Source organism: Triturus cristatus, chromosome 3_2 (assembly GCF_964204655.1).
Source record: "Triturus cristatus chromosome 3_2, aTriCri1.1, whole genome shotgun sequence".
NCBI lineage: Eukaryota > Metazoa > Chordata > Amphibia > Caudata > Salamandridae > Triturus > Triturus cristatus.
Window position 1 is genome coordinate 1179974879 of NC_140584.1, and position 15271 is coordinate 1179990149.

Genomic DNA, 15271 nt, shown 5'->3' on the forward strand with positions numbered 1-15271 from the left:
GCCAGGGTCACCCTGTCCTGTTCTTGAGAAGTGACCTAGGAGCCCACATGGTGCTTCAGGCCATAGGTGCTTTACACACACTCCTGTAGGGAGATTCTACAGGTGGCGCCTGTAGAGCCCGGGTCACCCTCTCCTCTCCTTGAGAGGTGACCGTAGAGCCCACAGGGTGCTTCAGGGCATAGGTGCCTTACACACACTCCTGTAAGGAGAGTCTACAGGTGGCGCCTGTAGAGCACGGGTCACCCTCTCCTCTCCTTGAGAGGCGCCAATAGAACCCACAGGGTGCTTCGGGCATAGCTGCCGTACACACACTCCTGTAAGGAGATTCTACAGGCAGCGCCTGTAGAGCCAGGGTCACCCTCTCCTCTCCTTGAGAGGCGCCAGTAGAGGCCACAGTGTGCTTCAGGGCATAGGTGCCTTACACACACTCCTGTAAGGAGATTCTACAGCTTGGGCCTGTAGACCCTGGGTCACCCTCTCCCCTCGTTGAGACGTGACCGTAGAGCCCACAGGGTGCTTCAGGGCATAGGTGCCTTAGACACACTCCTGTGAGGAGATTCTACAGGTGACGCCTGTAGAGCCCGGGTCACCCTCTCCTCTCCTTGAGAGGCACCAGTAGAGCCCACAGGGTGCTTCAGGGCATAGGTGCCTTACACACACTTCTGTAAGGAGATTCTACAGGCGGCACCTGTAGACCCCATGTCACCCTCTCCCCTCGTTGAGACGTGACAGTAGATCCCACAGGGTGCTTCAGGGCATAGGTCCCTTACACACACTCCTTTAAGGAGATTCTACAGGTGGCGCCTGTAGAGCCCACGTCACCCTCTCCTCTCCTTGAGAGGCGCCAGTAGAGCCCACAGGGTGCTTCAGGGCATAGGTGCCTTACACACACTCCTGTAAGTAGATTCTACAGGCGTCGCCTGTAGAGACCGGGTCACCCTCTCCTCTCCTTGAAAGGTGACCGTAGAGCCCACAGGGTGCTTAAGGGCATAGGTGCCTTACACACACTCCTGTAAGGAGATTCGACAGGCGGTGCCTGTAGAGCCCGGGTCATTCTCTACTTTCCTTGAGAGGTGACAGTAGAGCTCTCATGGTGCTTCGGGCATAGGTGCCTTACACACACTCCTGTAAGGAGATTCTACGGGTGGTGCATGTAGAGCCCGGGTCACCCTCTCCTCTCTTTCATGGGTGCCAGTAGAGCCCACAGGGTGCTTCAGGGCATGGGGGTCTTACACACACTCCTGTAAGGAGATTCTACAGGCGGCGCCTGTAGAGCCCGGGTCATCCTCTCCTCTCCTTGAGAGGTGACAGTAGAGCCCACAGGGTGCTTCAGGGCATAGGTGCCTTACACACACTCCTGTGAGGAGATTCTACAGGCGCCGCCTGCAGAGCCTGGGTCACCCTCTCCCCTCCTTCATGGGTGACAGTAGATCCTACAGGGGGCTTCAGGGCATAGGTGCCTTACACACACTCCTGTGAGGATATTCTACAGGCGGTGCCTGCAGAGCCCGGGTCACCCTCTCCCCTCCTTCATGGGTGACAGTAGAGCCTACAGGGGGCTTCAGGGCATAGGTGCCTTACACACACTCCTGTAAGGAGATTCTACAGGTGGCGCCTGTAGAGCCCGGGTCATCCTCTCCTCGAGAGGTGACAGTTGGCCCCACAGGGTGCTTCAGGGCATAGGTGCATTACACACACTCCGGTGAAGAGAGTCTACAGGCGGCGCCTGTAGAGCCCAGGTCATCCTCTCCTCGAGAGGTGACAGTAGAGCCCACAGGGTGCTTCGGGCATAGCTGCCTTACACACACTCCTGTAAGGAGATTATACAGGTGGCACCTGTAGAGCCCGCGTTACCCTCTCTTCTCCTTCATGGATGCCAGTAGAGCCCACAGGGTGCTTCAGGGCATGGGTGCCTTACACACACTCCTGTAAGGAGATTCTACAGGCGGCACCTGTAGAGTCCGGGTCATCCTCTCCTCTCCTTGAGAGGTAACAGTAGAGCCCACAGGGTGCTTCAGGGCATAGGTGCCTTACACACATTCCTATAAGAAGATTCTACAGGTGGCGCCTGTAGAGCCCGGGTCACCCTCTCCTCTCCTTCATGGGTGCCTGTAGAGACCACAGGGTGGTTCAGGGCATAGGTGCCTTACACACATTCCTGTAAGGAGATTCTACAGGCGGCACCTGTAGAGTCCGGGTCATCCTCTCCTCTCCTTGAGAGGTGATAGTAGAGTCCACAGGGTGCTTCAGGGCATAGGTGCCTTACACACATTCCTGTAAGAAGATTCTACAGGTGGCGCCTGTAGAGCCCGGGTCACCCTCTCCTCTCCTTCATGGGTGCCAGTAGAGCCCACAGGGTGGTTCAGGGCATAGGTGCCTTACACACATTCCTGTAAGGAGATTCTACAGGTGGCGCCTGTAGAGCCCGGGTCACCCTCTCCTCTCCTTCATGGGTGCCAGTAGAGCCCACAGGGTGGTTCAGGGCATAGGTGCCTTACACACATTCCTGTAAGGAGATTCTACAGGTGGCACCTGTAGAGCCCGGGTCACCCTCTCCTCTCCTTCATGGGTGCAGGTAGAGCCCACAGGGTGGTTCAGGGCATAGGTGCCTTACACACATTCCTGTAAGGAGATTCTACAGGTGGCACCTGTAGAGCCCGGGTCACCCTCTCCTCTCCTTCATGCTTGCCAGTAGAACTCACAGGCTGCTTCCGCGAGGAGGTGCCTTACAGGCTGTTCACTGCCCTCAGTCCGGATGGAATCCTGCCGGAACTCGCTTCCTCAATACCCTCAATCTGATGAAGCCTGTCAGAACGAGTCCCGGGTGTAATTTTAATTTAGCTAGATTAATCGGAGTACTTTTGTTCCTGTTTGTTCCTGTTTGATGTGGAATTACAGATATCACACCTGCTTTCATAATCATACCGCACGGGCCCTTTTAGCGACCGAAAGTGGCCACTCGCTATTTCCGTTCTGCTGTATGTAGCGTTATTTCTTAACACAAAATGCATCCTCACATCCCTTTTTAATTCCAACGAAGATCCCAACGAAGATAGTGCTAGATGCCAGGAGTACGCTGGGGGAAACTTCTACCAAGCAGCACATTGAGTGCTATTACTTAGAGCAAAATGCCTTCTCGTGCCCATTCTGAGTGCAAGGCGGGCAGTTTGCGAAAAGGAAATAATGCCTGGAGCAAGTAGGGTGAAAATCCTTCTCCAAGAGCACATATTTTAAGTGTGAGTGGCTGCTCGCACCGATATTTGTGTCTGTTCCATTTAGCACTAAATGCATCCTCACGCCAATTTTGTACACAAGGGGTCATTTCTGTATTACCGAATAGAATTACTCTTTTGCTGTAATTAAACGTAATCTTCCGAAATGTTTAGGTAATTCTGCGTGATTATACTACACTGAATTACGCGAGTTACACCTACCCCGAGTCAGAACCCAATCCCTTTCTGGCCTCAATCCTTATGAAAAATTACCCAATACTATTCCATATCTTGGCTTGTCAAACCTGCACTGCATTCATCCATTCATCCATCCATCCATCCATCTGTCTATCTAACTGTCCCGCCTGTGTGTCCATCACTCTGTCCTATACACGTGGCGTCATTTTTTTAGTCCATGTGCTATCCATGCTCTATACACTGCCTGTACTCTTTTTTTCTAGATCATGCCTCTCTCTGTCTCTCTCACTCTCTTTCCCTCCCGCTCTATTTCTTGCTCCCCTCTCTTATGTATGTCTGTTGTGTCGCTCTGTTCTATACATTACAGCAGTCTCCGAATCCCTGCGCTCTCAGCGCCTCTCACTCCTTGTTATATACCCCTCTCTCCCTCCCCGTTCTAACTAGCCCTCTCTCTCTCCCTCCCCGTTCTCTCTAGCACTCTCTCTCCCGCTCTCTCTCTCTCCCTCCCCGATCTCTCTAGCTCTCTCTCTTTCACACACTCACTCTCTCTCCAAATCTCTCTCTCGCTCTCTCTCCCTTCCCCCTCTCTAGTTCGCTCTCTCTCCGTCTGTCTCTCTCCCCCTCTCTCTCCCTCCCCGGTCTCTCTTGCCCTCTAGCCCTCTCTCTCCCGCTCTCTCTCTCCCTCCCCGTTCTCCTTCGCTCTCTCCGTCTCTCTTTCACACACTTCCTCTCTCTCCGTCTCTCTCGGCCTCTCTCGCTCTCTCTCTCTCTCTTTCACACACACTCTCTCTCCGTCACTCTCGCTCTCTCTTTCACACACCCACTCTCTCTTTGTCTCTTACGGCCTCTCTTGCTCTCTCTCTTTCACACACACTCTCTCTCCGTCTCTCTCGCTCTCTCTCTTTTTCACACACTCTCTCTCCGTCTCTCTCGCTCTCTCTCTCTTTCACACACTCTCTCTCCGTCTCTCTCGCTCTCTCTCTCTTTCACACACACTCTCTCTCCGTCTCTCTCGCTCTCTCTTTCACACACCCACTCTCTCTTTGTCTCTTACGGCCTCTCTTGCTCTCTCTCTTTCACACACACTCTCTCTCCGTCACTCTCGCTCTCTCTTTCACACACCCACTCTCTCTTTGTCTCTTACGGCCTCTCTTGCTCTCTCTCTTTCACACACACTCTCTCTCCGTCTCTCTCGCTCTCTCTCTCTTTCACACACACTCTCTCTCCGTCTCTCTCGCTCTCTCTCTCTTTCACACACTCACTCTCTCTTTGTCTCTTACGGCCTCTCTTGCTCTCTCCCTCTTTCACACACACTCTCTCTCCGTCTCTCTCGCTCTCTCTCTCTTTCACACACACTCTCTCTCCGTCACTCTCGCTCTCTCTTTCACACACTCACTCTCTCTTTGTCTCTTACGGCCTCTCTCGCTCTCTCTCTTTCACACACACTCTCTCTCCGTCTCTCTCGCTCTCTCTCTCTTTCACACACTCTCTCTCCGTCTCTCTCGCTCTCTCTCTCTTTCACACACTCTCTCTCCGTCTCTCTCGCTCTCTCTCTCTTTCACACACACTCTCTCTCCGTCTCTCTCACTCTCTCTCTCTTTCACACACTCTCTCTCGGCCTCTCTCGCTCTCTCTCTCTTTCACACACACTCTCTCTCCGTCTCTCTCGCTCTCTCTCTCTTTCACACACTCTCTCTCCGTCTCTCTCGCTCTCTCTCTCTTTCACACACTCTCTCTCCATCTCTCTCGCTCTCTCTCTCTTTCACACACTCTCTCTCGGCCTCTCTCGCTCTCTCTCTCTTTCACACACACTCTCTCTCCGTCTCTCTCGCTCTCTCTCTCTTTCACACACTCACTCTCTCTTTGTCTCTTACGGCCTCTCTTGCTCTCTCTCTCTTTCACACACTCTCTCTCCGTCTCTCTCGCTCTCTCTCTCTTTCACACACTCTCTCTCCGTCTCTCTCTCTCTCTTTCACACACACTCTCTCTCCGTCTCTCTCGCTCTCTCTCTCTCCTTCACACACACTCTCTCTCCGTCTCTCTCTCTCTCTTTCACACACACTCTCTCTCCGTCTCTCTCGCTCTCTCTCTCTTTCACACACTCTCTCTCCGTCTCTCTCGCTCTCTCTCTCTTTCACACACTCTCTCTCCGTCTCTCTCGCTCTCTCTTTCACACACTCACTCTCTCTTTGTCTCTTACGGCCTCTCTTGCTCTCTCTCTTTCACACACACTCTCTCTCCGTCTCTCTCGCTCTCTCTCTCTTTCACACACCCACTCTCCGTCTCTCTCGCTCTCTCTCTCTTTCACACACTCTCTCTCCGTCTCTCTCGCTCTCTCTCTCTTTCACACACACTCTCTCTCCGTCACTCTCGCTCTCTCTTTCACACACTCACTCTCTCTTTGTCTCTTACGGCCTCTCTTGCTCTCTCTCTTTCACACACACTCTCTCTCCGTCTCTCTCGCTCTCTCTCTCTTTCACACACCCACTCTCCGTCTCTCTCGCTCTCTCTCTCTTTCACACACTCTCTCTCCGTCTCTCTCGCTCTGTCTCTCTTTCACACACTCTCTCTCCGTCTCTCTCGCTCTCTCTCTTTCACACACTCACTCTCCGTCTCTCTCGGCCTCTCTCGCTATCCTTGTTGTGTCTGCCTGTAATTACTGTTTCATGAGGTTCCCACACATTCGCTGTGTTGTGGCCCCTGCCTTCTAGCACAGACCCCCGCCCCCTCCCCCGTGCACCCGCTGTAGCGCTCCTCTGTCTCCCGTAGCACAATATTTCCACTTTTTAAAATAACCAACAAGGAGGGCGTTGATCCTCACTGACCGCAAACCCGAGTAAGAAGCAGCAGCCGCAGAACTGGCACCCGAGTGCCCCCCCTCTAACCTCAGACCGCCCCCCCCCACTCTCATTGCAGCCACGGCGCCCCTCCCCACCACAGCCGCGGCCTCCCTCACTACCCCCACTCTCATTCAGTTATGACCCTTACCCTCACTTCAGTCATGACCCTCACTGGGTCCTACATCACTATAACCATAGAGACGTCATTCTGACTACAGTCAGGCCCCCACCTCACTATAACCATAGATACGTCATTCTCACTAGAGCCAGTCCCTGTCTCACTGCAGCCAGGCTCCCACATCACTAGAACCAGAGACGTCATTTCACACTAGAGCCAGGTCCTGGCTCACTACAGCCAGGCTCCCACCTCACTAGAACCAGAGATGTCATTCTCACTAGAGCAAGGCCCTGTCTCACTACAGCCAGGCTCCCACCTCACTAGAACCAGAGATGTCATTCTCACTAGAGCAAGGCCCTGTCTCACTACAGCCAGGCTCCCACCTCACTAGAACCAGATACGTCATTCTCACTAGAGCCAGGCCCTGTCTCACTACAGCCAGGCTCCCACCTCACTATAACCAGAGACACGTCATTCTCACTAGAGCCAGTCCCCGTGTCACTACAGCCAGGCCCCCTCCTCACTATAACCATAGATACATCATTCTCACTAGAGCCAGGCCCTGTCTCACTACAGCCAGGCTCCCACCTCACTAGAACCAGATATGTCATTCTCACTAGAGCCAGGCCCTGTCTCACCACAGCCAGGCTCCCACATCACTAGAACCAGCTATGTCATTCTCACTAGAGCCATGCTCACACATCATTGGAACCAGAGAGACATCATTCTCACTAGAGCAAGACCCTGTCTCACTACAGCCAGGCTCCCACCTCACTAGAACCAGATACGTCATTATCACTAGAGCCAGGCCCTATCTCACCACAGCCAGGCTCACACCTCACTAGAACCAGAGAGACGTCATTCTCACTAGAGCAAGGCCCTGTCTCACTACAGCCAGGCTGCCACCTCACTAGAACCAGATACGTCTTTCTCACTAGAGCCAGGCCCTGTCTCACTACAGCCAGGCTCCCTCCTCACTAGAACCAGAGATGTCATTCTCACTAGAGCAAGGCCCTGTCTCACTACAGCCAGGCTCCCACCTCACTAGAACCATTAGATACGTCATTCTCACTAGAGCAAGGCCCTGTCTCACTACAGCCAGGCTCCCACCTCACTAGAACCATTAGATACGTCATTCTCACTAGAGCCAGGCCCTGTCTCACCACAGCCAGGCTCCCACATCACTAGAACCATTAGAGACGTCATTCTCACTAGAGCCAGGCCCTGTCTCACCACAGCCAGGCTCCCACATCACTGGAACTAGAGATGTCATTCTCACTAGAGCCAGGCCCTGTCTCACTACAGCCAGGCTCCCACATCACTGGAACCAGAGACGTCATTCTCACTAGAGCCAGGCCCTGTCTCACCACAGCCAGCCTCCCACCTCACTATAACCATAAATACGTCATTCTCACTAGAGCCAGGCCCTGTCTCACCACAACCAGGCTCCCACCTCACTAGAACCAGGCCCTGTCTCACCACAGCCAGGCTCCCACCTCACTATAACCATAGATACGTCATTCTCACTAGAGCCAGGCCCTGTCTCACCACAGCCAGCCTCCCACCTCACTATAACCATAAATACGTCATTCTCACTAGAGCCAGGCCCTGTCTCACCACAGCCAGGCTCCCACATCACTGGAACCAGAGACGTCATTCTCACTAGAGCCAGGCCCTGTCTCACCACAGCCAGCCTGCCACCTCACTATAACCATAAATACGTCATTCTCACTAGAGCCAGGCCCTGTCTCACCACAACCAGGCTCCCACCTCACTAGAACCAGGCCCTGTCTCACCACAGCCAGGCTCCCACCTCACTGGAACCAGAGACGTCATTATCACTAGAGCCTGGCCCTGTCTCACCACAGCCAGGCTCCCACATCACTATAACCATAGATACGTCATTCTCACTAGAGCCAGTCCCTGTCTCACTGCAGCCAGGCTCCCACATCACTAGAACCAGAGACGTCATTTCACACTAGAGCCAGGTCCTGTCTCACTACAGCCAGGCTCCCACCTCACTAGAACCAGAGATGTCATTCTCACTAGAGCAAGGCCCTGTCTCACTACAGCCAGGCTCCCACCTCACTAGAACCAGAGATGTCATTCTCACTAGAGCAAGGCCCTGTCTCACTACAGCCAGGCTCCCACCTCACTAGAACCAGATACGTCATTCTCACTAGAGCCAGGCCCTGTCTCACTACAGCCAGGCTCCCACCTCACTATAACCAGAGACACGTCATTCTCACTAGAGCCAGGCCCTGTCTCACTACACTCAGGCCCCCACCTCACTATAACCAGAGACATGTCATTCTCACTAGAGCCAGTCCCCGTGTCACTACAGCCAGGCCCCCTCCTCACTATAACCATAGATACATCATTCTCACTAGAGCCAGGCCCTGTCTCACTACAGCCAGGCTCCCACCTCACTAGAACCAGATATGTCATTCTCACTAGAGCCAGGCCCTGTCTCACCACAGCCAGGCTCCCACATCACTAGAACCAGCTATGTCATTCTCACTAGAGCCAGGCTCACACATCATTGGAACCAGAGAGACATCATTCTCACTAGAGCAAGACCCTGTCTCACTACAGCCAGGCTCCCACCTCACTAGAACCAGATACGTCATTATCACTAGAGCCAGGCCCTGTCTCACCACAGCCAGGCTCACACCTCACTAGAACCAGAGAGACGTCATTCTCACTAGAGCAAGGCCCTGTCTCACTACAGCCAGGCTGCCACCTCACTAGAACCAGATACGTCTTTCTCACTAGAGCCAGGCCCTGTCTCACTACAGCCAGGCTCCCTCCTCACTAGAACCAGAGATGTCATTCTCACTAGAGCAAGGCCCTGTCTCACTACAGCCAGGCTCCCACCTCACTAGAACCATTAGATACGTCATTCTCACTAGAGCAAGGCCCTGTCTCACTACAGCCAGGCTCCCACCTCACTAGAACCATTAGATACGTCATTCTCACTAGAGCCAGGCCCTGTCTCACCACAGCCAGGCTCCCACATCACTAGAACCAGCTATGTCATTCTCACTAGAGCCAGGCCCTGCCTCACTACAGCCAGGCTCCCACCTCACTAGAACCATTAGAGACGTCATTCTCACTAGAGCCAGGCCCTGTCTCACCACAGCCAGGCTCCCACATCACTGGAACTAGAGATGTCATTCTCACTAGAGCCAGGCCCTGTCTCACTACAGCCAGGCTCCCACATCACTGGAACCAGAGACGTCATTCTCACTAGAGCCAGGCCCTGTCTCACCACAGCCAGCCTCCCACCTCACTATAACCATAAATACGTCATTCTCACTAGAGCCAGGCCCTGTCTCACCACAACCAGGCTCCCACCTCACTAGAACCAGGCCCTGTCTCACCACAGCCAGGCTCCCACCTCACTATAACCATAGATACGTCATTCTCACTAGAGCCAGGCCCTGTCTCACCACAGCCAGGCTCCCACATCACTGGAACCAGAGACGTCATTCTCACTAGAGCCAGGCCCTGTCTCACCACAGCCAGCCTCCCACCTCACTATAACCATAAATACGTCATTCTCACTAGAGCCAGGCCCTGTCTCACCACAACCAGGCTCCCACCTCACTAGAACCAGGCCCTGTCTCACCACAGCCAGGCTCCCACCTCACTGGAACCAGAGACGTCATTATCACTAGAGCCTGGCCCTGTCTCACCACAGCCAGGCTCCCACATCACTAGAACCAGAGAGACGTAATTCTCACTAGAGCCTGGCCCTGTCTCACCACAGCCAGGTTCCCACCTCACTAGAACCATTAGAGACGTCATTCTCACTAGAGCCAGGCCCTGTCTCACCACAGCCCGGCTCCTACCTCACTAGAACCAGGCCCTGTCTCACCACAGCCAGGCTCCCACCTCACTAGAACCAGCCCCTGTCTCACCACAGCCAGGCTCCCACATCACTGGAACCAGAGACGTCATTCTCACTGGAGTCAGCCCTGCCACACTCTAGCTATTATGATAATATGAACACATTTCACATAGCGCGTCATTACGCACAACTGCTGTTTCGAAGCGCTGCTATTTCACTTTAATGAAAGTCACCTAGCTAACCTCCAAAGAACGGAAGGCTGATTCGAGTTCATGGCCTCCTCACCACTCTCTCTCAGCAGCACTCATTCAACTCATGGAGCCCTCTCCCGCCTCACTACTGCCCTCTCACTACAGATGTGGCGCCCTCTCGAGTCTCACTACAGCCTTATCTCCCCACACTATACAGCCGCAGTCCCTTAACGACTCACTACATCACCCCCCCTCCCCCCCCCCAGGTGCATCACAGGTGTGTCTGCATTACACACTATACCCACCTGCACATGCCAGTGAGTTACACGGGAGTCTCTGCAATGTGCCCCACTGCACACAAGCCTCACAGGTGTGTCTGTAGTGTACATTATACCCCCTGCACGTGCCAGTGATTCACACAATTTTCAGTGTAAAGATGTATAGAAATAATGTTTTTTACCTACTGTGTTTTATCTCTGTTTGTAACGATTTGTACTACTACTACTACTAGAGTGATTCACACAGGGGTGTCTGCAGTATACCCTGCACCCCACTGCACACGAGCCTCACAGGTGTGTCTGCAGTGTACACTATACCCCCTGCACGTGCCAGTGAGTCACACACATGTGTCTGCAGTATACCCTGCACCCCACTGCACACAAGCCTCACAGGTGTGTCTGCAGTGTACACTATACTCCACTGCACATGCCAGTGATTCACACAGGGGTGTCTGCAGTATACCCTGCACCCCACTGCACACAAGCCTCACAGGTGTGTCTGCAGTGTACACTATACTCCACTGCACATGCCAGTGATTCACACAGGGGTGTCTGCAGTATACCCTGCACCCCACTGCACACAAGCCTCACAGGTGTGTCTGCAGTGTACACTATACCCCCTGCACGTGCCAGTGATTCACACAGGGGTGTCTGCAGTATACCCTGCACCCCACTGCACACGAGCCTCACAGGTGCGTCTGTAGTGTACACTATACCCCCTGCACGTGCCAGTGATTCACACAGGGGTGTCTGCAGTATACCCTGCACTCCACTGCACACGAGCCTCACAGGTGTGTCTGCCGTGTACACTATACCCCCTGCACGTGCCAGTGAGTCACACACGTGTCTGCAGTATACCCTGCACCCAACTGCACACGAGCCTCCCAGGTGTGTCTGCAGTGTACACTATACCCCACTGCACATGCCAGTGATTCACATAGGGGTCTCTACAGTATACCCTGCACCCCACTGCACACGAGCCTCACAGGTGGGTCTGCAGCGTACACTGTACTCCATTGCACATGCCAGTGATTCACACAGGGGTGTCTGCAGTATACACTATACCCTCCTGCACATGCCAGTGAGTCACACGGGAATTTCTGCAATGTGCCCCACTGCACACGAGCCTCACAGGTGTGTCTTCGTCGTCAATATACCCCACTGCACATGCCAGTGATTCACACAGGGGTGTCTGCAGTATACCCTGCACCCCACTGCACAGGAGCATCACAGGTGTGTCTGTAGTGTACACTATGCCAGTGATTCACACAGGGGTGTCTGCAGTATACCCTGCACCCCACTGCACACGAGCCTCACAGGTGTGTCTGCAGTGTACACTATGCCAGTGATTCACATAGGGGTGTCTGCAGTATACCCTGCACAGGAGCATCACAGGTGTGTCTGTAGTGTACACTATACCCCACTGCACATGCCAGTGATTCACATAGGAGTGTCTGCAGTATACCCTGCACCCCACTGCACACGAGCCTCACAGGTGTGTCTGTACCCCCTGCACGTGCCAGTGAGCCACACACATGTGTCTGCAGTATACCCTGCACCCCACTGCACACGAGCCTCACAGGTGTGTCTGCAGTGTACACTATGCCAGTGATTCACATAGGGGTGTCTGCAGTATACCCTGCACAGGAGCATCACAGGTGTGTCTGTAGTGTACACTATACCCCACTGCACATGCCAGTGATTCACATAGGAGTGTCTGCAGTATACCCTGCACCCCACTGCACACGAGCCTCACAGGTGTGTCTGTAGTGTACACTATACCCCCTGCACGTGCCAGTGAGTCACACACATGTGTCTGCAGTATACCCTGCACCCAACTGCACACGAGCCTCACAGGTGTGTCTGCAGTGTATACTATACCCCACTGCACATGCCAGTGATTCACATAGGGGTCTCTGCAGTATACCCTGCACCCCACTGCACACGAGCCTCACAGGTGTGTCTGTAGTGTATACTATACCCCACTGCACATGCCAGTGATTCACATAGGGGTGTCTGCAGTATACCCTTCACCCCACTGCACAGGAGCATCACAGGTGTGTCTGTAGTGTACACTATACCCCCTGCACGTGAGAGTGAGTCACACACGTGTCTGCAGTAAGCCCCACTCCACTGTACATGAGCCTCACAGGTGTGTCTGCAGTATACACTATAACCCACTGCACGTGCCAGTGATTCACACAGGCATGTGTGCATTATGCCCTACACCCCACTACACAGGAGCATCACAGGTTTTGTCTTCAGTATACACTATACGCCACTGCACGTGCCAGTGAGTCACACAAATGTGTCTGCAGTATACCCCACTGCACATGAGCATTACAGGTGTGTCCGCAGGCAGCTCTACCCTGTACACTGCACATGAGCATCACAGGTATATCTGCAGTATACACATAACCCACTGCACGTGCCAGTGATTCACACAAATGTGTCTGCAGTATACTCCACTGGACATGAACATAACATGTGTGTCTCCGGTGTGCCTTTCTTTACATGTCTGGTGATTCCCACAGGTGTGTCTCTGGTTTACGTCACTGAACATACATGGATAACCTGACAGATATGTCTCTGGTTTACCTCACTGCATACTCACAGGTACGTCTCCGGTATACCTTATAGCACATACAATGGTAAGCCTCACAGGTGTGTCTCCGGTATAGCTCACTGCACATACATGGTTAATGTCAAGGTGTGTCTCTGGTTTACGTCACTGAACATAACATGGTTAACATCACAGGTGTGTCTCTGGTTTACGTCACTGAACATACATGTTAACCTGACAGGTATGTCTCTGGTTTACCTCACTGCACATACATGGTAAGTCTCACAGGTGTGTCTCCGGTATACCTCACTACACATACATGGTAAGTCTCACAGGTGTTTCTCCGGTATACCTCACTGCACATACAGGGTAAGTCTCACGGGTATGCCTCCTGTATACCTCACTGCAGATACATGGTAAGTCTCACAGGTGTGCCTCCTGTATACCTCACTGACATACATGGCAAGTCTCACCGGTGTGCCTCCTGTATACCTCACTGTACATACATGGTAAGTCTCACAGGTGTGCCTCCTGTATACCTCACTACACATACATGGTAAGTCTCACAGGTGTTTCTCCGGTATACCTCACTGCACATACAGGGTAAGTCTCACGGGTATGCCTCCTGTATACCTCACTGCAGATACATGGTAAGTCTCACAGGTGTGCCTCCTGTATACCTCACTGACATACATGGCAAGTCTCACCGGTGTGCCTCCTGTATACCTCACTGTACATACATGGTAAGTCTCACAGGTGTGCCTCCTGTATACCTCACTGCACATACATGGTAAGTCTCACAGGTGTACCTCCGGTATACCTCTCTGTACATGCCCTGTGAACCTCACATGTGTGTCTCCGGTGCACCCCACCACAAATCCCTGGTACATCTCACATGTTTTTCTTTGTTATATTCCATTGCACATTCCCGGTGAGTCTCACAGGTGTGTCTCCGTCAAACATCACCACATATTCCTGGGACGTCTAACACAGCATGTCAGGTCAAAGCTCACAGGTACCCTCTGGTATGCCCCACTGCACATTGCATGTCAATCTCACATATATACACCGGTATAGCCCACTGCACCTCCTGGGGCTTGTCACTCATGTACCATCCAGTGCCATCTCACCGAGTCGGGATCCTGCCCTGCGATCCTATAGGTTTTCCAGAAGATCCACATTAAATCCCTCGTTTGGGTCATGATCTGGCCACTTGTTCTGAAAGATCCCCAATCGACCTCTCCTCGAGTCATGACCCCTCCTGTGATCTCATAAATACCCAGTCGCCATAGCCCACTTATGTGATCCAATAGATTCCCAGGAGACCTCCCAGCTGTATCTTGAATACCCCGGCTGATCTTTCATCTGGGTCGTGGTCTGGTCCTGTTGTCCCATATATCGTCAGTGGGTATTATTCTACACTGTAATCCTGTAGATCTCCCCGTAGACCCCTAGTTGATCCCTCACCTTGGTCATAAGTTGGTCTGACATCCTGACATATTCCCTGTAGGTCTGACTCGCTCCTGCGTTGTCATAAATCCCCAGTGTATCCCTAGCCAAATGCATGATCCTATAGAGTTCCTAATAGATCTCCAGTAGATCTCTCACTTGGGTCAGGATCTGACTCCGTGTTCCCAGTGATCCCAAGGCAGCCTCTCTTTGGACTGCTGCGCTTGTAATGACACACTCCAGCGCTGGCCTCGATCCTCCCTGACGTCATGACAACCCGGTGATCCCTAGGTCCTCAGCGGATCCATGAACTATATCTTGATCCATTCACACGTTGTCGTAGATTCACAACAGATCCCTCACCCAGGTCATGCTCAGATCCTCTTTTCCCATCGACCACCAGTGGTCATTATTGTATCTGGGGTCGTAACCGGGTCATATTGACCAACAGATCCCCACTGTTAGTTAGTCTAGCCGGGGTCATGATAAGGTCATGTTTGCCACAGATTCCCGCGGGTCATTAATCTGCCCTCTGGTTCTATAGATCTTCCACTTGACCCCAGTTTGAC

General features: G+C 52.9%; 1 protein-coding gene across 2 annotated transcripts in view; it reads right to left on the minus strand.

Annotated features, from left to right (window-relative positions):
* The window catches only part of IHH (Indian hedgehog signaling molecule), a 212725-nt gene that overhangs the window by 184545 nt on the left and 12909 nt on the right, over positions 1-15271 (minus strand). The window contains exon 1 of one of the 2 annotated variants that reach the window (XM_085650069.1): positions 14721-14896. The exons of the other annotated variant lie outside the window; for it this stretch is intronic. Coding sequence (XP_085506195.1) covers positions 14721-14819 — 99 coding nt within the window. The 5' untranslated portion in view covers positions 14820-14896. Of the gene's footprint in view, positions 1-14720; positions 14897-15271 lie in introns of those variants that run through there. 2 annotated transcript variants of the gene reach the window in all.